General features: G+C 39.8%; 1 protein-coding gene across 1 annotated transcript in view; it reads left to right on the plus strand.

Annotated features, from left to right (window-relative positions):
- The window catches only part of ERC2 (ELKS/RAB6-interacting/CAST family member 2), a 630778-nt gene that overhangs the window by 94398 nt on the left and 512597 nt on the right, over nt 1–23783 (plus strand). The window contains exon 2 of the mRNA XM_063296431.1: nt 5066–5482. Coding sequence (XP_063152501.1) covers nt 5066–5482 — 417 coding nt within the window. The remainder of the gene's footprint in view (nt 1–5065; nt 5483–23783) is intronic.

Below are 23783 nucleotides of genomic sequence, written 5' to 3' on the forward strand. Positions count from 1 at the left end.
GAGTTATTTTATATAGTATGAAAAATATAAATGTATCAAATAAATAAATAACTCACTCTTTGGAGCCTAGGGAATTCAGCTGCTGCCATTAAATGGCAGGCCCATCTCTGATAAAAACCATCTTCATCCATTATTTAATTGTGAGTGAGAGAGTAGACCTGGCCTGCATTACCAAAACCTGGATGAGGAGGTGGGATGTTCTCCTCTCAGAAATGTGCCCACCTGGGTTTTGGGTTTGGCACCAATCATGGCCTCAGGACAGGGTAGGAGGGATTGCTATTGTTATCCACGAGACTCTGTCAGTATCAAGAAGGGCTGCACCACAGAAAGCAAGATATGAGACCTTGTTTGTGTGGTGAGGCCTGAAGGAGGAGTTGGCTGGTCCTTATGTACCACTCCTCCTGCTGCACAGCGGCATCCTTGCCAGGGCTGATCGACCTTACTACTGGGATGGTGGTGAAGTCCCCAGATTGCGTGCTGGGAGACTTCAACTTTCTTTCCCTTGGTTTGGAGCAGCCTAGGAGTTAACCATGATAACTATGGATCTGAACTAACTACTGAGGCCCTGATGCAATGAGAGTGCATGCATTAGATCTGGCAGATGCAAGTTGATCTGAAAATGGGGGCATCAATCACTGTCCCTTGTCATGGATAGATCACTTTCTGATTGCTGTAGAATTTTGTGGTGTGACTTCTTTCCACAGTGGGAAAGGTCCTATTAGATTGGTCTGCCCCAGGTGCCTAATAGATCCAGTCAGTTTTCAGAGGTGCTTGGGGAGTTTCCTGTGGATCTGGTGGGCAGTTCAGTTGAGACCTTGGTCATCCTCTGCAGCATTTGGCAATACATATCTGAACTGAGTTGAACTCTAGCTGGACAGCATCATTGGAAATGACTGGGACTTTGTTTGGTGAAGTGATCTGTGATCAGTTTGAGTCTGTTAGCGTGAGGAAGCAGATTGTGTCAGCTCCACCACCTACCAACTGCATCTCTGCTCCTCATGGTTGGTTAAGGCATCCTGTGAGGTGGCAGGAGGTTGGATCTGAGATTAACCAACATTTCTTTGAGTGAGGGTGTGTTTTTATCACCTCTGAAAGGGGTGTGGTATACTCCCTACTCAAGAAGCTTTTGCTTGTCCTGACTGTTTTAGATAATTTTAGACCTGCCTCCAGGTCTGCAATTTCAGAGAAGAGGAAGCAGGTTATTTGGACTGCTGGCAGCTGGGATTTAGGCCAGGGTACAGTATGGAAACTGCATTAGTCACGCTTTTGGATGACATATGGAGAAACCAGACCAGGACCAGTCTTCCTGGTCCTTCTTGATCTCTCAGCAGCTTTTGATACCATCAACCATGTTCCTTTGGCAATGCCCTCTGAGGGATTGCATTGTTTTAGAATAGTTCTGCTTCCTAAAGGGGGCAGTTCCAGTCAGTGGTGGTAGGGGAGGAGAGTTCTGCCCAGACATCCCTACTTTGTGGAGTGCCTCACAGTTCTCTACTCTCTTTACTTCCTTTAAACTACACAAGTTCAGTGTCATCAATATTCTGATTATATCCTGTTACACATTGGAATTTTTGTTACTTTACCTAACAACAGTGTCCTGGAATACCTGCTGCTTCTGTCCTTTGGCCTTGCCTACCTTGAAGGGCTGACATCAATCTTGAAAGAGAGTTTCTCTTTGCCCCCTTATACCAAAGAAAATCAAGGTGGGGTTAGTTTGACTTTCTTTCTCATGCTCTCCTCTTTCTCATGACTGAATTGTGATTTTTCCTCCCACTGCATTCTTCCTCTTCCCAAGGTTGTATCTACATTCTTTCATATGAGGCTACTCTCTAAAAATGTCAGGCCCATTTATTTAATATTATTTGAATTAATAAGTATTAATTAAAATTAATTATCTGTAAATAAGGCATGTCATTTCTAAAATTAATTGACCCCCATCTTCATATATGTACACAAAGCATTGTCTCGCACATAATCTCTGTCAAACATACACATATACATGGAGGAAGTCTATGGGAATCAGGTCTCAGCCAACCTAAACCTTGCAGTGCTTGCTTGACAAAGTCCCATTGAGTTCTATGGCTCTTAATCCAAAGAGGTTTGCTGAGCACTTGCAGTGCTGTCCAACCTCTTTTCTCTGCCATGCCCCTCCATGTATTGAGGCTGAGTGCTGCAGTGGAGAGCCCCTATGTCCATCAACCTCCTTTTGAGTCCTGATTTGCATGAAAAATCTCCATGGATGGAGGGATCTCTCCACTGCACAGCTGAACCTCTAAATGTGAAAAGTGACAAGTGGAAGGTAAAGCTAGTATTCTTCACCTCATCTGCTTGAAACAACTCATTCAGTGATTTCCTCCCATTGTTTCGTCTTTCTGTTATTTTCTTTGCAACAAATGGAAGAGGGGTTTACTATGTCCCTCCTTGTCCCTCTTGAAGTGAAGTAGTTTTTCCTCCTCTTGTCTCCTTTCAGCTACTTGCTTTTATTGTTTGCACTCACCATTCAGTTACTCACTTTTAACATTGGAGGTTAAGACACCCTTTCTCCAGTTCACAGCCTATTTGGGTCCCCCCCCAAATATTTCTTTTGAGTAAATATATCCAGGGATATAAAAGTGTGTGTACCTGCATGCATGGATAACTAAGCCAGGAGTGAAGCTTATGTGCATAAATATTGTGTGGTAGGAGTAGTGGGGGAATAAGTGTGTAACTGAGGAGGGAAGTGTTCCTGAAAGAGTAGAAGGTATAAATCTGAAAGAATGATTTTGTATTTTGCTGCTTGAAGCTCACATCTGCCTTATATTTATCATCTTAGTCAAGTGACTTACCTTTTAGTTTCCCTAAGTTGTCTTTCTCTGAAATAGGCCTTTTTGTGACTACTTGCATCCACTATTTTGGAACTGATACCAGATTTATGGAAACCATGTTGTAACATTTAATGCCTGCATAAGTATGATCAACCTCATCCTAAGTGTGTTTGTGTGATGGTGGTGGGGGAGTGGGGAAAAACCAACACATTTTGACAGGAGGACTGTACAAGTCCTTTGAGGCACTCCTCAGATTGGTTTAGGATTTTTTAACCTAGGTTAATAGCATAAAACAATGCAGTACTTTCTGGAAATAGAATTCTGTTAGTAATTTTGTCTATAATTGAGCTCTATCATTTAACTGGATGATGGCAAGGAGGGGGGAGCATGTTCCTTTTTCTTCTGCTGTACTTGCCATAGTTTTCCTAATAACAAAGTTTTTATGTAATTGCCAGCTGGCTTTGGGAATTGATTAACTAACATCAAGCATTAATCTTTAAATAAATTAACAGTAACATTGGTTTCAGATGTAATCCTTATACTCAGTATTCAGAAATAAGATATTACAGAACTGCAGCAAGTCAAAATGCAGCATGATGAGATTTGGGATCTTCCTGCAAGAAAAAGCCTCAGCTGGGACTCTGTTAATGTATATTAAGCATGAGACAATACACACACACAGACACACACGTTTTGCCATTTTTCAAAACTACACAGTATAAAACACCCCCAATCTAGTTTGTATAATCAATCCTTAAACATGAAGTTAACTTGGAACAGTAAGTATACAGTAAGTAAAATGCAATCTAAAACTACCAAGTCTGAAAACATAACTAACATGAAAGTAAACACTGTTTACAATTAGTATTCAATGTTCATTTGTCAGTGTTTAGTATGATTATATGACATGCCGGCTGTTTGTGTGAAGGAGGAACATTCACCCCAACATGTGTATGTTGAGATAATACTGTATTGTTGTAGGAGGAAGTACCGGATTGTGCTTAATATGGTTGAGGATTGGTAACAAGAGTAAATAGTTTGGTCAATCCATGAATTAGGACTTGAGTCCAAAGACGCAGTTCTAGATGCAAAAAGTGTCTTTTGCATACCTGACAGAATGTGCTACATGAAAAATGTGACATAAAATTCAAAGACATTTTTTCACCTGTAAGTGTGGTGTCTGTGGGGATAAAAAAAAGTGAAGATGGCAGCCATAACTGTGCAGTTGAAACCCCACCTTTTCTTTATGGGACAAGTCTTTGGTCACTCCACCATCCCGACTTTTTGATTCCCCCACCCCCGTGGCTGGCCCTGCCTGCTATAAGTTGTCGCAGTTAGACAAATCAGGATTGGTGATTACAGATTTATCCATTAGCACCTGCAGGAGCATGTGCAGAATAGTGTTAGAGCTGATTTGTTGAATGTTTCTGAGTCTTTGAATCCAACCCAACTTCTTTTGGTCCTGTATGCAAAACTACATTTTTGATTGCATGAAGGGGGTGCATGTGCTAATATTGTAGAATTGTAATGCTACTGCATAAGCCTATACTGTTTTCTTTTCTGCTGGGGATGCTTTATGTTAAATTTAGTTCTTTTGGTTGAATCGCCTTTGCTTGCATCTAAACTTTATGTTGATTTTGCTTCATTTTTTTCCCCCCATTTCTCATGCTGTTCAGTTTTTGGATGCCAGGAGAACAAAGGTTTGTTCACTCTTTGCAATCAGCTTTTTTTGCAAAATGTAGCATTTCTTAATGTGTGATTTTTGATATGCCTATTTCTGTAGCTGCAACAATCCTGCTTAGTAAAGTGGCTCATAGATTTCATTAGCAGCCTCATTTAACAGTTTAACTCCTTTACTTTCATACGGAGTGATTAGCACTAATCACTTGCACAGTTGCACTGTATGAAAATGTTTAAGCTTCTCTTCCCTCCTCCACCCCAACCAAACCTGAATACTAAGGCTTTTTAGATACAGTGTTTGGTTATGGAATGCCAGTCTTTGACATTTACATTTTCAATGCTGTCCTTTTCACTTCCTTGTCTTAGGGTTTGTGGTTCACATGAGTGATACGTGTAATTTGCGCTGTCTGTGTTTTTCATTCATCTCTCCATGGTTTCTAACTACAGCCAAGAAGCATCATAACAAATAATATCACTACCATGTGTAGATTTTCACCAGAAATTTTACTAATGATTGGAACATTGCCTCTTTGTAAACCTGTTGAACAAATCTTTATTTAGACGTTTCTTTTTCACTGCAGCATCTTCAGCTAACGATTCAGGCGCTCCAAGATGAACTTCGAACCCAGAGAGACCTTAACCATCTCCTTCAGCAAGAAAGTGGTAACCGAGGTGCTGAGCATTTCACTATTGAGCTGACAGAGGAGAACTTCCGAAGACTTCAAGCTGAGCATGATAGGCAGGCAAAAGAGTTGTTTCTCTTGAGAAAGACCTTGGAAGAAATGGAGCTGAGAATAGAAACCCAGAAACAGACGCTCAATGCCAGAGATGAATCGATCAAGAAGCTTCTAGAAATGTTGCAGAGCAAAGGGCTGCCATCCAAAGGAATGGATGATGAAAACGAAAGAACTCGAAGGATGGCAGAAGCGGAATCTCAGGTTAATCATTTAGAAGTGATTTTAGACCAGAAAGAGAAGGAAAACATACATCTTAGAGAGGTAAGGAAACCATACTCATTTTGAAGAGAATTCAGCTGTGGTTTTTGCACAGTCTAAAAAACAAATGGAAACTGGATGCTTGCAATCTTACTTTCTTTAATAGTTTTATAAGTGGTCTTACTCTCCAATCCACTTCCCGAGCGTCAAGTAGAACATAAACATTTGAAAGTGGTCCCCATGCTTTGGCAATGGCATTTTTAACTTCTGGCTTGCAGTTCTGTGGAACGTAACTGTAAACTATTATACTTTATATGAGTGATGTTTATACTGGGGGAGCGGGTGTCTCTGCATGTCATAGTACACTCCTTTCCTCACACAGGGCCCTGACAGTCATTCAGTAAAGTTTATGCAAAGCAGCCAGCGTTAGAACTGAATTCTGGATCCTAGTTACGTTACGTCAATGTTGCATATCCACTTACATTTATTGAAGGGACTTTTTGACCCTTTACTACTTCTTGAGAAAGTGATTTTGCATTTCTTTAAAACAGCTTTTCTATCCAAGGCTTAATGCTGTTTTTACTGTATTTTCTACCAAATATTGGTCTTGCTTAAGGGTTTGCTGCTGATTTTTAATAGTAGAATCAAGGAGGATCTAAAGATTCCCAAAAGAGGAGTTGGGGCTGAATGCAAACGGTTGATCATGGGTTAAACTTGGGCCTACTGGTCTAGGGAGACCTAAGAAGAATATTCTCATTTTCACATGTGGTTCCTCTTCCAGCTAGGAATATCTGTATGTGCCATATTGAAATTGGCTTCAGCATTCATACAGCCCCTAACTGGATTTGGATCAGTGTTTTTATCTGACAGTTCCTAGGATGGCATGCTTAGTTCTAATTCCTGCAAACTTTTTTTCTAGCAAGAGTTAATCTTTTTGATTAAATCATAAACCATTGTACGGATTATGGCAGAGCATCATTTCCTGCGGCCTGTTTTACAGTAACGTTTTGAGGTATATCTGGTGCAAATACCGAAGATTGGCACCATTATTTAAAAATAAGGATTTTAGAGAAGTTATGTATTGCTGGTTGCCAGCTTTGATGGGGTAAAAGCTTAATCAGAATTAATCAGATGTGATAGAGAAGAAGAGATGCCATAAGAAGGTGACTCCTAGCTACTGGAATTCTGTCTCAGCTGTTCTGTGCTGCATATTTCATGCCAAAACAAGAGATGAACAAGCAGTTTTCAAGCTATTGTAGCACGCTTCATTCCTTACATTACACAGAGATGGGCCAATCCTTCTGTCAGTCCTTTTCTAGCTTTGGGGCCATTTGTATTCAATTTTTGCCTTTTGCAACTCATCACTGTGGCTTGATTGAATGTGAACCTCTACAAGTGATCTCAGAGGATGTATAATAAAGTCACTATGGAGTGGATCATTGTTTTTTTTTTCTCTGTAACAAATTAGGAATGCATATTGCTAATCAACATATTGAAATGCATGAACGTTGGATAGTAAGAGTTTAGCAGGATACAATGGTCAATTTGGTATTTTTTGTTGTTGTTCAGTCATTAAGTCATGTCCAGAAAATTGCTATAAAAATGTTAGGTTTACTATTAAAGTTTACAGTTGTCTTCACAATGCTTTTTAGCTACCATACGATTCCTCTGTGACTAATCTGTGTGATAAAACGTAGAATAAGCAACATTTTCAGGAAAGAATTTTAAAGTCTTCCTTGCATCAGGCCCATTTTGATGCTTCTAAATAAATGCATGAGGTTGTATTTCCTGATGTGCAGATTGACACCTGTGGAGTCCTTGGTGCTCTCTGAGCCTTGTTGTTTTCTTGCAAACATTTCATTGCCAGACTAGGCAACATCTTCAGTGCGAAGATGTTGCCTAGTCTGGCAATGAAACGTTCGCAAGAAAACAACGAGGCCCAGAGAGCACCAAGGACTCCACAGTTCAACCCTGAGCGACAAATATTCGCTTCGAGATTGACACCTCTTGGAAGGAAGGAAGCAAGATGGAATGCTTTTCGTTTAGGAAATACTTGTTCCTTTTCATGAGGACAGATAGGTGCAGAAATTGTCTCCAAATGTCACTAAAGGTATTTTTGTTATCCATGTACAAATTTTAACAGTAAAGAAGTTCTTGTTCAAGTGGCAGCTTTCCTTCCTACAGGTTTCATTACAAGACATTTTTATACCGCCTGACTGTGAGCAAGGCTTATTCACAAATGCCCTGTGTTTGTTATTGTGCTTTGTGTAAATTAAATAGAGGCATACTTAATAGTGGGTGCATTCAAGTATTTAATTTTTCCCTGAACGAATAGAAGATATTTAGTCCTTTGAAAAGTAAAATGACAAAAGAACAAGCAATTATTTACACATGATTAGGGCTGGGCTGAAACATTTCATAATTCCCAGGATTCCCAAACTTTCTCTTATATCTCAATGGATCCAGATAGAATTAGACTTAGAATAACCAGAAATCAGAGCATTTGTGTTGTCATAAGCGAGGACTACTTGTAAAGAGAAAATGCAGGCAGAAGAACCAAGTTGTGGTTTAAATTGTGTAAATTAGAAATTTATTTCGTTAAATTAATCAATGGGCAGTTCACAAAGAAAAACACATTTCATCTTTAGTTTGCACTCTGAGCAACTTGCAGGATTTTGTATTCAGCCAACATCTGTGATTAAAGATGGTTTTTCCAATGTTTATACCAAGTTGTTATTTTTTGTATCAGTTGTTCCAAACTCCTTTAAAAGACTTTGAGGATGTGATTTATGGCTTGAATAGGTGACATTGTAATTGCCTTCTATATCAAACTGCTCTTAGAAGTCACCACTGCCAGTATACAGAAAATTGTAGGTCTACAGTATTTTGACCCAAAGTTAAAAAGGTACTTTAAAATAAAGTTTTAAAATTACTCCAGAAATAGTATCACACTTGTCCATATGCAATGTACAGTATTAATCATGTTGCTTCAACTTTAATGTTGGACCCATTATATTGTGCCTATATGTATATAATTTAATTCCGTTCATTTATGGTGATCTTGTTCTATCACAACAGCATTTTTGCAGAATATTTTGTTGAAGTTGCAAAACCCCTACAACAACTTCTACTTTAACTTCTATCTTTACTTGGGCCAATGCGTCACCTGTCTACAAAGAATTAATTCATTTTCTATTATTAGTCATGGAAGTCAATTAAGGAAGTCGGGGATGGCAAAATCTGGGTCATGGCACTGATGAAGAAAGATAGTGACACAACAACACTGCAACACACATTGTATTAGGAATGTTGGGAAGCCATCTGTTATGTCTGCAATAATTAAACCTTATCATTAATATCATCTACATTTTTTTAAAAAAAACTAATTCTTACTGTTTGCAAAATATGAGGTAATTTTTCCAGCTTGGCTCTTTCTTTCTTTCTTTCTTTCTTTCTTTCTTTCTTTCTTTCTTTCTTTCTTTCTTTCTTTCTTTCGTTTTTTTCTGTATTCATCAATAGGAGAACTTTTAAATTAATAACAACAAAGATGGGTGAGTTCTGCCAACATCTATCCATTTATCAAATGGTTCTCTCTTCATTACTCAGCAACATTATTCCAAAGTAGATGGCCCAGCTGAGTTTAGCCATCAGATAAACAATTGCTTTATCCTGTTTATTTTATGGCTTTACCTGCATGATATTTTTAGGAGGAAAAGATCACTTCTTTGCTTGAGGAAAATATATCTAAAGTCTTAGAGCCCTATCATTAAGAAAAATGTTTAATAATAATAGCCCAATATTATTAGTTTTGTGATTAACATGAGCTATTAATATTAGGATAATGTAATGGTTCAGGCCAGTACTACTTATGGACTGTATATAATCAGCTTATCTGTGGCCAGCTTTAATATTTTTGGGTTGGATACCAAAGAGGGAAGATGGGGGAAGATGCCAGGATAATTACAATTAAAGGTTTATTATTAATGAAATTCCAGTGCTTAAGCATTGGAGAGATTCCTTCAGACTGGTGTTTCTCAGCCTTAGCAACTTTAAGACGTGTGGATTTCAACTCCCAAAATTCCTCAGCCAGCCATGAACCTATAAAGAGGCTGGTGTTGGAGTGGTTGCTAATCTGTGTAACTAAGATTACTGATTGCTGTCTGGGGAATTCTGGGAGTTGAAGTCCACATGCCTTAAAGTTGCCAAGGTTGGGAAACACTGCTCCAGACCATCTGCGATGAGCCAAAGTAATGGCGAGGTGGAAATTCCGTGGAATCTACTCACAGAGGGGTTGCTTTCATTGGACAAGTTTTATAGCCCTTCAGCCTCTTTCAAGTGTATTTCAGTTGCCCAAATTCTCTTACTGTACTCATTCCTGAGAGGGAATTGAAGATCACAAGCTGGAGGATGCCCAAGTTGAGAGACTATATTTTTTTCCAGCAGCTTGAAGATACCACTGCCTTTTGAGGTAGGGTAGGGTGAGTGATTGTTTTCTCAAGGCCTTCCAGTAAGTCTTATAGCTCCGTGGGAAACTTTGCCTGAGCTTTCCATGTTTGTGAACAGCAGTCAGTTAAATAATTTAAAACAATACATGTAATAAACATCCCTATTTCAAAATGTAGAATTCCTGACTTTCATTCTCAAATTTTGTTTCACATCTCTCTGATGTGATTTTTAAGGAATACTGTTCTTTTTTTTAATCATGAGGAAATCTAGCACAGATGTTTATTATTTCTCTTTCTTAAATGTAGTGACCTCGCATGCTTTACTCTAAGAACTCTAAGGATTTTTAAAAAACATTATTATTAGTGCTGTTGAAATCTTGCCTTTAGCAAAGTCCTGCTAAATCTCTAGTAAAGTGTAAAGTTCCAGCAAGTACTTTATGTATACATATACTCTCACAAACTGTCTCTGAAAATACTCTTGCACATTTAATACATTTGCACTAAAATCAGAATATGATGTCATCATTATATGCAGTTTTTAACCCAAGCCTTCTATGAAAGCTGTTTTGTTAAACTGAAAAATAGGGTGGTGATGTATGTAAGTGTATAATTATAAAAGTCCCCATTTCAAATGCTGGACAACTTAAACTAGAAAAAGCTTTGCTTCTCTCTCTTCAAATAACCAACTGAAATGATGAGGACTGATAATAGGGCTTGAACTGCAGACATGAATTATTTATGGCAAAGTTTTTAGAACTTATTCATGGAGTAAAATTTCTTCTGTAAAACAGATGCTCTGCAGACATTTTGTGTTTATTGTAAATGCCTTTCACTGGAGCCAGTTATAATTTACTAAGGAAACCTTTTATCAACCCCAAGCATTTCTTTCCCCACCACTTTGAGAAGTTAGTTACACAGATTAGCAACCACTTCAACGCCAGCTTCTTTATTAGGTTCATTTTGACTTCTTTTAGACAACCTCACAAATTGAGAAGAGTGTTTGAATATATGCAGATATGGTATGAATATAATGGCATGAGCTCAATATCTGGGTATGTAACATTTCTTTCTTTGTGTATACATGTGTGCATGTGTGCTGTGAATACCATCCTATCAAAAAGGTAATTATATTTTATTACAGTTCTGTGTATAAATTAAAATACAATATTTTGAATGGACTTGGTAGGTGTGGAGGAGGCTTTTGTAATCTTGGCATGGACCCCAGACAGGAAAACATAGATTCACTCCATTATATTCCTGAAAACAGTAATTATATTTAAGGCTAGCTGAAGGCATTTTTGCTGCCTCAAGCACTGCCACAGCCAAGATATTAGGCCCAAAAGCAAGACAGGCTTTTTTGCTACCTGATGCACAGCATGCTACAAGTGCCTTTCTCTTTATGTGATACAAATACTAAAAAAAAAAAAAGTTAAACAACCAAAAATGCATTGTGCTTTTATAACTAATGGGGTAGGGCTGATGTGGAAAATAACGTCCAATGGTATTCATATTGAGACTGCCTTAATTTTTACAATGTATACACAAAGTTGTTTGGGCTCACTTCATGGTCTTGAAGAACATACTGTCATGTATGGTGATTTTGTTGTGATTTACTTTCCCCTTCTCAGCATTTTATTTATTTATTAGATTTGTATACTGCCTGACTCCCAGCGACTATGGATATTGTACAGCTATGCAGATCAGTAAGACCAATGAGCATAAAACTGAGCCCAGAAAGGGCTATTATCAATCAGAAAAAAATAACTACCAATATTAGAACAAAGCTGAGATCAAGACCAGAGGTGGCCTTGCCAGTTGAGACATGAAATTCTGAAATCTAAAATATCTAGGTTCAAATCTAATGGAGCCCATCAGTTAAATCCTGAAGATGGGGTAATACTGGTCCACTTGGTGTCTTCACTTTCAGAGATTATATGCCTCTCCTACTTGCAAACCATTCAGCACACAGAAGCTATCTAGACTTGTACACTGAATAGCAGTTGTTTAATTGTCCATCACATTTGAGAAGAGCATCCTAGCACAAGGAAATTCCCCAGTTCTTTCTTGCAGCATTCTCTGCTTGTGCTTCCTCCCCTGAACAGCCCATTTCCTGAGGCAATCTGGTTAGGAAATCCTGCCCTACAATAAACAGACAGTATGTAGGTACCTGAAGAGAGCACTGGATGGCTACTCAAGGAATCATGCTAGTAACAGAATAGGAGATAAAAAGTGCTGATGCGGGTAATTTAAATGGAATGGCATTCTGGTGGCAAAAAGGCAGACAGGCAGGCAAAGGCAGATTAAACAGAAACAGCTGGATGCTATGCTCCACTATAAAGACACTCAGTGACATCTACACAGGTTCTCAGATGTTATGGAGTAAGCTTTGCAGAGAATAGTCACAGTCATGGTTCTCCTTTAATGTGAACCTTCCTTGGTGAGCAATTCGTATCACCGTCTGTATCTTTCTAACATGATATAAAGCACAATCATGTTGAAGGGCCTTCACTTTTTGGCATTCATACATTAAATTCTGTCTTCCTTACAGGCGAAGATTTTGACTGGCCAAAGCCGATCAATCAATTACTGTCTTATTTTGCCCTCTAAGCTGTTGAATAAATGATTGTCCTTACTATATGTTTGCAGGCCCATCTCCCACTGTATCTGAGCATGCCCAGATCCTTGGACTGATGTCTCCCAAAACATCTCCTCCTTGCCTGCCCAGCTGCAGGTGACAAGATAAGTTATTAGCATCCCCTCGCTAAATTTTCTTCTCTTTTTTTTTTAATTATAGGAAGTTAAGGCTAATTAAAGGTTTAATCTATTTTATTTAAACTCATGTCAGAAAGTGCTGGGAAATTATGCTGCAAGCGGGTATGAGAAGGAGATGAGGGCTACGTGGATCTGCTGGCTGTGGGTTACTCATCACAGCATTTTAGCTTAAAGAATGGAGGCACTGGGGTTCAGTTCTCCCCCAGCAAAACTTGGAAGCAGAAGATGAAACTCATCGCATGCTTTCATGCTGTCCTGGGGGCAGAGCATTCTTAACCAATAGCTAAAAACCACCATTCCCTGCCCCCGAATCCAAACTCAGTGATTTATGACAACATTATGTCCATTCTGAAAAAAGCTTGTGTGTTCTTCCTCATGGCTGCATTAACCATGCCAGCAAAATTTCTGCTGTCCCAACACCTGGGCTCTAAGAAGGCTTCTAAATGGTCCTGTGCTTATAGCTTTATTGAAGGCCAATTTAAGGACAGCACTTGGGGTATTTCTCACACAGCTTTATCAGACAAAATAACAGCATTACTGTCCTGGGTGGCCTTTGGCAAATATGGGCAGGTGCCTGAGAAGAAGGGATAGCTATCTTTCAAGTTGCCTGAGTGACAGGTCACTGGTACGGAGGTGCTCTGCTCTGGTATCTTATCACTTGGACTATTTCTGTAAGTCTAGCAACCCATGTCAAAAACTGCCCAGCTAACAGCTGTTTTGGTGGAGAGGTCTTCACTTCCGCTTCATCCTTGTTCCACCCTTGATCCACTAGTCTGGCAGCCATGCTATTTTTGGATGCAGGTTTGTTAGACTTTCTGTCACTGGGTGGAATGGGAAGCTGGCAGCACTCTTGCCAATTTCACCCCAGCTTCCCCAAAATGGCCCTTCAAAAGTAATAAAAACAGTAGGAAGCATGGCCGTGCTAAATCCATTGTTGGCAGAAGCAATGAAAAATCTGTAATATATTCCTTTGGAACACCAACAATGTACACCTAGCAGAACCAAGCTCTCTTTCCTAGAGTAAATTGATTTTATATGCAAGAAAATCTTTCTATGCAAAGCCATCTGTTGACCTTGGGCCAGTGCTTCTCTGTTAGTACTAGGAAGGAGGCAAGAGCAAACCACTTCTGGAATCTTTCCAAGAAAACTGCAGAGACTTGTCCAGGTAGTTTCCAGAAGTCAACACTGACCCAAAGGCACACACACATGCAGGAGCACTGGTCTTGTTCTTTAAATGCAGATCTACCATTCTTTCAAAAGACCACAAAATGCAAGAAAACTAGACCCATGTCTAGAAGACAGCATAATGGTGAGTGACATATTGCAAAGTGTTGGTTAGGCCAGTGTTTCTCAACCTCAGTGACTTTAATAGGTATGGACTTCAACTCCCAGTATTCCCCTGCTAGCACACCACTTAAATTCACTGAGATTGAGAAACAATGGATTAGGCAATCTGTAGAATCTGAGTGCCTGGTCTGTTCTGCAGACTAAGCCAAAATGGGCTTGGAGGGCAATGGCCAGTGATTGGAGGGGAGGAGCATGACGGAAACAGTTCAGAGTGGCCGGTGGGAATTGGGCAGATCTCAATCCCTGAATGTGTCATCACTAACATTATCAATGAGGCATCATTGAATGTTTATAAGTCAAGAATTTGTTAAGAGAAGAAGTGTCAGCCCTAAGTAGACCGGACCAGAACCAAATCAGTAATAATAATTTTGCAAGTCTGCTTGTAGTGTTCCTCCCCCTTCCCCTCCCCTTCCTCCTCCTCCAATGAATTAGGGAGGTCTCTACCAGAGTCGCTTCCAAATGTTATCTTGTAGTTCTGGACTTTTAAAAAATGGCAGTAGGCAAAAAAAATCCTGCAACGATTCCTGCATTTCTCTGTCAAGGTCATCTTCCTTACTCTCTACATGAAGAAAAAACTATAAATTATAAAACTGAGGGCAGCCAAAGATGACATAAACCCCCAATGTATCGGAGATGAAGCAAAGGCTTCATCATGAGGACATATTCTCTAAGCACAATTAGCAGGGCATCTTTATGCTGTGAGATGTGAGGATATGTTCAGGGTTATTTATATGGCCACCCATATACAGCCACCAATTTATATGGCCACCCATCTATCCAAGAAATGCCGGGCAGCAAATAAAGTAAAAATAAAGAATTTCATTAAGTAAAGAACCAACTAAAATTGCATCGAGGCTCTGTAAAATCGCAAAGCCATGATAGAGCTCCCATGCTAACATCCCAACCCTTATGCTTGGGGGAAGAGCCAGGTCTTCAGAAAGGCCAATAGAGTAGGGGGTATCCATATTTCAGTGGGGAGATTGTTCTGTAACGCAGGAGCCATAGCAGAGAAGGCATGTTTCCAGGGATCTGCAAGATGACACTGTTTTATTGATGGCACCCAGAGTATGCCCACTCTGCCAGATCTGATGGGGTGGGCAGAAACCAATGGGGGAGGCAATCCCACAAGTAACCTGGCCCCATGCCATATAGCGCTTTAAAGATGACGAACGGCACCTTAAATTGTACCTGCAAGCCTACTGCGAGCCAGTGCTGTCCATGCAGCAATGGTGTTATGTCTTCTTAAAAGGCGGGGCCTGTTCTCCCTGATCTAACGTCGCTGGATGGTTTCTGACAGGTATTAGACAATACAGTATTTTATTCTCTTTTTTTAAAATGTCATTTTATTCACTTATATAAGTTTTTTAAAGAAAAGCACTTAAATTATTTTAAATAATAATTTAAAAAATACCTGTGTAATATGATTGGGGGTTATGGAGACTTTGCTCTTACTGTGTATACTCTTGTCTGTGCCCCAGCCTAGTTATAATTCAGCATATCTCTTTAGTATAATTTATTCTATAATTTAGTATTTCTATCCCTTTGTCTCCTCAGGCAATTAACTATTTCAACATTAAGGGCCAACTTGGAAACATGCAGATAGTAAAATAGCATATTTTACTAATAAAAATATGGGATATGATTCAATCCTTCGGAGAGGTTCACACTGGAGAGAGAGAGTGTAATCAGCAAGTGGAGGGGAAGAGAACATGGAAAAAAGAAAATTAGGTGACTTATTTCTTAGAAAGCTAAGCTTTCTACTCTCCTTCTCTTGTCTGTCAACCAGTGGGAGTTGACATTACATTTGCAGTATGTGCAGCAATCAAGTGTTGTTTGTGCTGCTTACCCCAGAAGTACACACGGCTCGGTCAGAGGAGTGTCCAGAGAAAGGGCAGATACCATCAGGCAATGTTGGTTGCAGTGGGGCCAGAGAACTCTGTTTCCCTTCTTCCCTGGGCATGGAGGGCATGCTGGCTTCCCCATCTGGGCTCAGTTGGCATTACTTTGGCGGGAGGGAGGCAGGGAAAAAAGAGTGGAAATTTCTACTATTTCACTTTGCTTCTCTCCCTGCTTGCTCACCCAGAGATGGCATACATATACTGTAGGCCGCAACAGTCATGAGGAGAAGTAGTAAAACTCTAGGGTTCGGCAGTGGCCTTACAACTGATATGGCTTTGGAAGAGACTCCTGTTGCAGCCCAGAAAATTAGTAATTTTATTGTTTGTTTGATTTGTATTCTGCTTTTTGTCTGCAGGGTCTTCTGCTTTACCGTTCTTTTCCTACCCTGCTTCCCACTACCTTCCAAATACACATTGCCAGTGCATGTTCCTGTCCTTATCATGACCTGCAGCATAATGCATAATATCTCAGCAAGGGACAGATTTAGGTAAGCTAGATTTTAAGAATGTCCGTCTTCTCTTAAACTCTTAGAGCAGGGAGATACAGATATTACATTATGCCAGTTGTGCTCATTCTTGGACTGGGAGGCCCTGCTTATGGTCACTCACACCTTGGTCACCTCCCGATTGGACTGTTGCAATGTGGTCTACATGGGGCAGCCCCTGAAAACTATCCAGAAGCTTTATTTGGTCCAGAATGCAGAGGCATGGGTAGTTATGGGTGCATCTCATTATGCCCATGTAATACTGCTACTCTGCGAGCTGCACTGGCTCCCAATAGGCTTCTGGATGTGATTCAGGGTGCTGGTTATGACCTCTAAAGCCCTACATGGCTTTGGACCAGGTTACTTGAGGGACTGCCTTCTCCCAAGAACATCTCCCTGCCTCTCATGCTCCCACAGGGAAGGTATGCTCCAGGCTCCTTTTAAATCTTGTCATCTTATGGGACATAGGAAGCCTGCCTTTTCTGTGGTTGCCCTTGTTCTCTGGAATGATCCCCCCCTCCCCGATATATGACAGGCCCCAACTCTTCTTGCCCTTAGGAAAGCCATTAAGACCTGGCTCTTCCCCAGGCATTAGGGGCCAGTGGGAGTCCCCCTGTGGTTGTTTTATTGTGGGCTTAATCACCATTTTTCATTCTGTATTTATATATCATCTGTTTATTGTTACATGGTTCTCTTTGTTTTTTCTTTTTGATTTCTTTTTGATTTATTTATATTTATATATCAAATTTATATAGCTGCCCATCTTACCAAAAGTGACTCTGGGCGGCGTACAATGATCAGATAAAACCACAATATAAAAACAATCATTATAAAAATATAGACAATCATATTAAAAATTAAATGATCATTAAAAGTTAGAACATACAAACCACAAAAGGAGAGAGAAGTATGGCAACCATACAAAATACAATATTTACTGTATGTTTATGTGGTATGCCACCCAGCTTCCCTGCCTGGAGTTGGGGTATTTTACCCAGTGAATATCCTGTGTGGTATTTTTCAGTTATATTGACCACCAGGAGGTACCTGACAGGTTTTATCCTTCGTTGGGTTTCTTCAGACACAGATAGCCAGATGTTATTCTCGGGGGGTTCAAACGCTCTCCCAGGCATTGAACTCACGCACCTTCACAATTTAGATGACTATGTACAGTGCACATAGCTTTAGGAACTATCCAGTCCTGGCACTCAGTGATTGCAGATAAATGGTGATGTGACATAATGGGACATCCGTAGCTCGCTACTCTGAGAACTTAAGGGAAGGTTGGCTGTATACACCCTTGTGAGAGCTTCTAGATATCCCTTTCTGCAACGACTGTGAGATTTTCTCCATTTAAAGCAATTGTGTTTTTTACACACACACACACACACACACAAAATGTATGGAGGCTTCCACCCTAAGTCCAACACCCAGAGACTGTATACCAGGTGGAAAGAGGAGGGCAGGGTCTGGTGAGTGTCAAAGCCACTGTCCTAGATGAGACCCAGAGCATCCAGGAGTACATCAGTAAGATGGCACCTAAAGATGAGCTGCTGAGAGAATGCCTGAGGCAGCAGCAGACATGGAAGGAAGATCAAGCAGAGGAAGTGCCATGGCAAGACAAGACCCTGCATGGGATGTACCATCAACAGATAGCTGAGGTGGCTGACATTGGGAAATCCTACCAGTGGCTGGAAAGGGCTGGACTAAAAGACAGCACTGAGGCACTGATCATAGCAGCACAAGAACAGGCACTAAGCACCAGATCCATAGAAGCAGGGGTCTACCACACTAGAGAGGACCCAAGGTGCAGACTGTGCAGAGAGGCCTCAGAGACAGTCCAACACATAGTGGCAGGGTGTAAGATGCAGGCAGGAACACCATACACAGAACAGCGCAACCTAGTAGCTGGCATTGTGTACAGGAACATCTGCACAGTGTATGGGCTAGACCCTCCCAAGTCCAGATGGGAGATTCCACAGAAGGTCGTGGAGAATGACAGGGCTAAGATTCTGTGGGACTTTCAGATACAGACAGACAGGCAGGTACTGGCCAATTAACCAGACATTGTGGTAGTAGACAAGGGCCAGAAGGCAGCGGTGGTGATAGTTGTAGCAGTGCCCAGTGACAGCAATATCAGGAAGAAGGAGTATGAGAAGCTGGAGAAGTACCAGGGCCTGAAGGAGGAACTAGAGAGGATGTGGAAAATGAAGGCCAAAGTGGTCCCTGTAGAGGTAGGAGCACTTGCAACTGTGACTCCTAAGCTGGGAGAGTGGTTCCAACAGATCCCAGGAACAGCCTCAGAGCTCTCTGTCCAGAAGAGTGCAATGCTAGGAACAGCTAAGATGCTGCGCAGAACCCTCAAACTCCCAGGCCTCTGGTAGAGGACCCGAGGTTGAGGAAGACACATACAACCCATAGGGGTGAGAAGGAAATGTTTTATATATAGTGCAGTACAGATGCCATACGGTAATGTGACTTCATATTATAGATATTCATATCTTCAGTTCTTTTCAATTGTTAGGAATGGTTGCTCTCTAATGTGTATATTGTAACAGATATCAAAGGTGATCTTAGCCTTTCTCATGAGTGTAGTACTTGTGCTTACTCTTTGAAACAGAAGAAAGTGCTATTATTTTTGCTAAGATTCTGAATTTCTTCATGCTCTGATGTATCTGTGTAGATGAGCTTTCTATTTTTGTTTATAGGCTTGAGAAATGGAAAAGGTAGTTAAGTTTCCTATCTAAAAACATTCATGTATGTATATATTTATGTATAGTAGGCCTTAGGAAGCGTTACTAACAACAAAGCTAGTGGAGATGACAGTATTCTAGGCGAGCTATTTAAAATCGTAAGAGATGATGTTGTTAAAGTGCTGCACTCAATATGCCAACAAATTTGGAAAATTCAGCAGTGGCCACAGGATTGGAAAAGGTCAGTTTATGTTCCAATTCCAAAGAAGGGGAATGCCAAAGAATGTTCAAACTACTGTACAATTGCGCTCATTTCACATGCTAGCAAGGTTATGCTCAAAATCCTACAAGCTAGTCTTCAGCAGTATATGAACCAAGAACTACCAGAAGTACAAGCTGGGTTTCGAAGAGGCAGAGGAACTAGAGATAAAATTGCCAACATTCACTGGATCATGGAGAAAGCAAGAGAGTTCCAGAAAAACATCTACTTCTGCTTCATTGACTATGCTAAAGCCTTTGACTGTGTGGATCACAACGAACTGTGGCAAATTCTTAAAGAGATGGGAGTACCGGTCCACCTTACCTGTCTCCTGAGAAACCTGTATGCGGGTCAGGAAGCAACAGTTAGAACTGGACATGGAACAACCGATTGGTTCAAAATTGGGAAAGGAGTACGACAAGGCTGTATTTTGTCACTCTGCTTATTTAACTTATATGCAGAGTACATCATGAGAAATGCCAGGCTGGATGAATCACAAGCCGGAATTAAGGTTGCCGGGAGAAATATGAACAACCTCAGATATGCAGACAATACCACCCTAATGGCAGAAAGTGAAGAGGAACTAAAGAGCCTCTTGATGAAGGTGAAAGAGGAGAGTGCAAAAGCTGGCTTGAAACTCAACATTAAACAAACTAAGATCATGGCATCTGGTCCCATCACTTCCTGGCAAATAGAACGGGAAGAAATGGAAGCAGTGACAGATTTTATTTTCTTGGGCTCCAAGATCACCGCAGACGGTGACTGCAGCCATGAAATTAAAAGACTCTTGCTCCTTGGGAGGAAAGGTATGGCAAACTTAGACAGCATATTAAAAAGCAGAGACATCTCCTTGATGACAAAGGTCTGTATAATCAAAGCTATGGTTTTCTCAATAGTAATGTATGGCTGTGAGAGTTGGACCATAAGGAAGGCTGAGCACCGAAGAACTGATGCTTTTGAACTGTGCTGCTGGAGAAGAATCTTAAAGAGTCCCTTGGACTGCAAGGAGGTGAAATCAATCAGTCCTACAGGAAATCAACCCTGACAGTTCATTGGAAGGACAGATACTGAAGCTGAAGCTCAAATACTTTGGCCACCTAATGCGAAGAGAGGACTCACTGGAAAAGACCCTGATGCCAGGAAAGACTGAAGGCAAAAGGAGAAGGGGACGACAGAGGAAGAGATGGTTAGATAGCATCACCAATACAATGAACATGAATTTGAGTAAACTCTGGGAGACAGTGGAGGACAGGAAGGCCTGGCATGGGGTCACGAAGAGTCGGACATGACTTAACGACTGAACAAAAACAACAAATGTATGTATTTATGTATGTATATATAAATGTTTCCCCCCCTCTTTCTTAATGAATCCAAATCATTAATTCTTCCAAATACTGTTCTGTTAACGTTTCAGTAAAGAAATTTATAACCCTGCAAGGACAATCTAGGAATGAATTGGATTATATCCAGTTACTTCAGGTTCACTAGTTTATGGATTTTTTTAAAAAAATAAGACATTAAGAAGCTATATAATTGCCAACACGTACAATATCATGGTTCAATATCATGTTTTTTTTAATTTTGAATTACCTCCTGCTGATTTTCTTCTTGAGATTCAGCACTTATATTGAAATACGACCAGCACAGTTGAAGCTTTTCAATTCTGTGAAATTATTTAAAACCTAAGCTTTTTCTTACAGTATACTCTCATTTGTCAAAATGCAGTGGAGAAATATTTGGATCAGGTGAGTACTATCTGCAGAGTTATGCTGACATTTGCTTACCTCTCACTGAGAATACTCTGGATAACATCACATCTTAGCCTTTGGCTTTGCATATTTAATCCTAGATAAATGAGAAAATAACTTCATAATATGAAAATGCATTTTGCAAACATTTCCTACTACATTGTTACATATCTTATGCAGCCAAGCCTTTTAGCAAGATTAGTAATACTTTTGCTGCCTGGCAGGACAATACTGATGAATAATCTATAGATGGGGTGTTCTGGGAAGAGAGCTGTTTATTTTGAATCTGCTGGATCCAAAGCCATTCAGTTTCTCTAGTTAGTCTAAGATGGGCCAGTCAACCATACCAGTCATGGAGCAGGCATAGTTAATTTATCCCATATTGCTAATGGGGGAATGGAGGGAGCAATCTAGTAATATCAGGATTTTCACATTCCACATTTTTGGCCTTGGCCAACATAAAGTGGTAATGTTGGAATGTGCAAGAAGATATGCCAACATTATTTCTCCCCAGCCCATAATAATTTGCTCTCTCTGTGTGTTTAGGATTAGGAACATAGCCTAAAGGTGTGTCATTACCACTTACCGTTCTAGGTTTAGCAGCTATGTGACTGTTTTTCTTCCCCTGCCCCAAATATCTTTTTCCTTTTCTGTTTATTTTATTTTATTTTTTTTTGTCTTAATTATAACAGGAGTAGCAGCAGCCTCTTGAAGATTTTGGATCAGGAAATAACTGGTTGATGAAAAAATAAATTCATCATGAAACATTTAATACATTCACATAGACATATATAAACAGATGGTATGACTTGGGTTGTATTTCAGACACGGATTTGTAGTTTAAGGTCCTCCCAGTAGCTTGGATTATGGTTTTAAATCAATTAAAATTCATCTTTTCTTACCAAGTGGATGTCCAGTGAGCTTTTTTACTTCCTTGGAGGCAAAGGTTAAATTGATCTAAGTGTAAATAATCATGCATAGCGCAGCTGATGGTCTCGGTTCAGCTGCAATTATTAAGTTCACTAGATGGCACTATTGAATGAGGATTGTAACATTTCGCCCTTTTGCAACTGAGTGAGCCATAGCTCCCCAAACCCTTGTAATACGGGATTTCTAAGAACTTCTTCTAGAATGTTAAACTGCTGGGTGATTTTTCACAGGGACCTGGTTACAGCTTGATCCCTGGTTGCAAAAATCCCCTCTCAATTCCCTCTCCATTTTTTTTGTTTAGAATTTATCTCCCCTTCTGGGAACATTTAACTAGAATTTAGGATTTCAGGAAATGAAATTGCTACATGAAATTGAAGGTTCTAAATTAAAAATAAAGTTGCCCCATAATAAATCTGTGTCGTTCTATTGCAGCAGATGTGTATTGTATTCCCCCAAGCCTCTTCTCATGTGTATGTGTAGAGCTTTTAGCCTTAAGGGAGTAGATTAGAAAGTCAATTTATGACAAGTGCTCAAATTTGAGCAGATACGTTTTGTGAAATCAGAATGTTCCAAAGCTAGTTTTCTGTATTCAGCTACAACTGCAGTACCAGCGCTATGAAACCAGACCAGGTGGCACAGAAGTAGAGCTCCAGAACCCTGGAAAAGCCTCACAGAAACGGATTGGCTCTAAAAATAAGCATGTGCAGATGCATCACTGCAGCTCAGTGATATTTTATTTTAATGAAAAGCCTCCTAACCTTAACTGCTCTATAGTATATTTATTTCAAAAATAAGATTCAATTAACTATTGTTAATTGAACAATGGATTTTTTTTCTGAGTTCGTTTGGTAGAATCAGTAGTACTTCAGAGGCAATAATAGTAAGTTAATTGACTAATTTAATAGTAATTAATCAATGATAGCAAATATTACCAGTGTTACCAATTATTGAAATAATTTTTTAAAACAGGAATTCTAAAACTTTTTCCAGGCCAAAACTCCATTTTGGCCGTTTTTGTGGAGTACTGTGTATAAAAATAGTCAGGCCAGGGCAAAAATTATGCTTGGTTTGGCTTGATTTAATTTATGCTCACTAATTTGTACTTTAGTTACAATTAAATATAGTTTACTCTCAATCCTGTTCTTTCAGATTAAAAATTATGATTTGTAATAACTTTTGGAGAACTCAGGAGGTTACATCCAGAGGTTTGGGGCGGGGGATCCATATGTAGCCCTGTTGTGCTCCACTTTAAAGACAATAATATGAAAGTTTAACAGGCCTTTAAATGTTGAAGTGATTAATAGTCGGTTTCTTGCTGGTCTTGCTGGCATTTTCTAATGGTTAGTGAGAACACTGATAATATTAAAATCAAATGGATAGTAGAATTCTGTGATTATTGATGAAACAGCAGTACTGTTTTTTAAACAGAATGAAAAGGTGTTAATTTTAAAAATGGACTAATATTAGATGACTTTGTGAGAAGAATTACTGCAAAATCATATTCAGGCATTTTAAAAAAGTGATTTTTGTCTTCAGGTGACTGTATTTTATTCTTTTTACAGCAATAAGGTATATAACCCTAGTGATGATTTCACAACTGTGTAAAAATTAGAACATATATCCAACCATCTTACGATCTGATAGTCAACAGAGGGAGTCAAGGGTTAGGTTATAATGGCATTTCCAGAAAAAGGACTATAATATAATTGAATCTGTGTAAGAAAGGGGGCTACAAGCAGCCTAGCTGTGGTGTTCAAATTGTAGAGCAACAAATAGATGTGAAATTT

The sequence above is a fragment of the Candoia aspera genome, chromosome 2 (genome assembly GCF_035149785.1).
Source record: "Candoia aspera isolate rCanAsp1 chromosome 2, rCanAsp1.hap2, whole genome shotgun sequence".
Classification (NCBI taxonomy): domain Eukaryota; kingdom Metazoa; phylum Chordata; class Lepidosauria; order Squamata; family Boidae; genus Candoia; species Candoia aspera.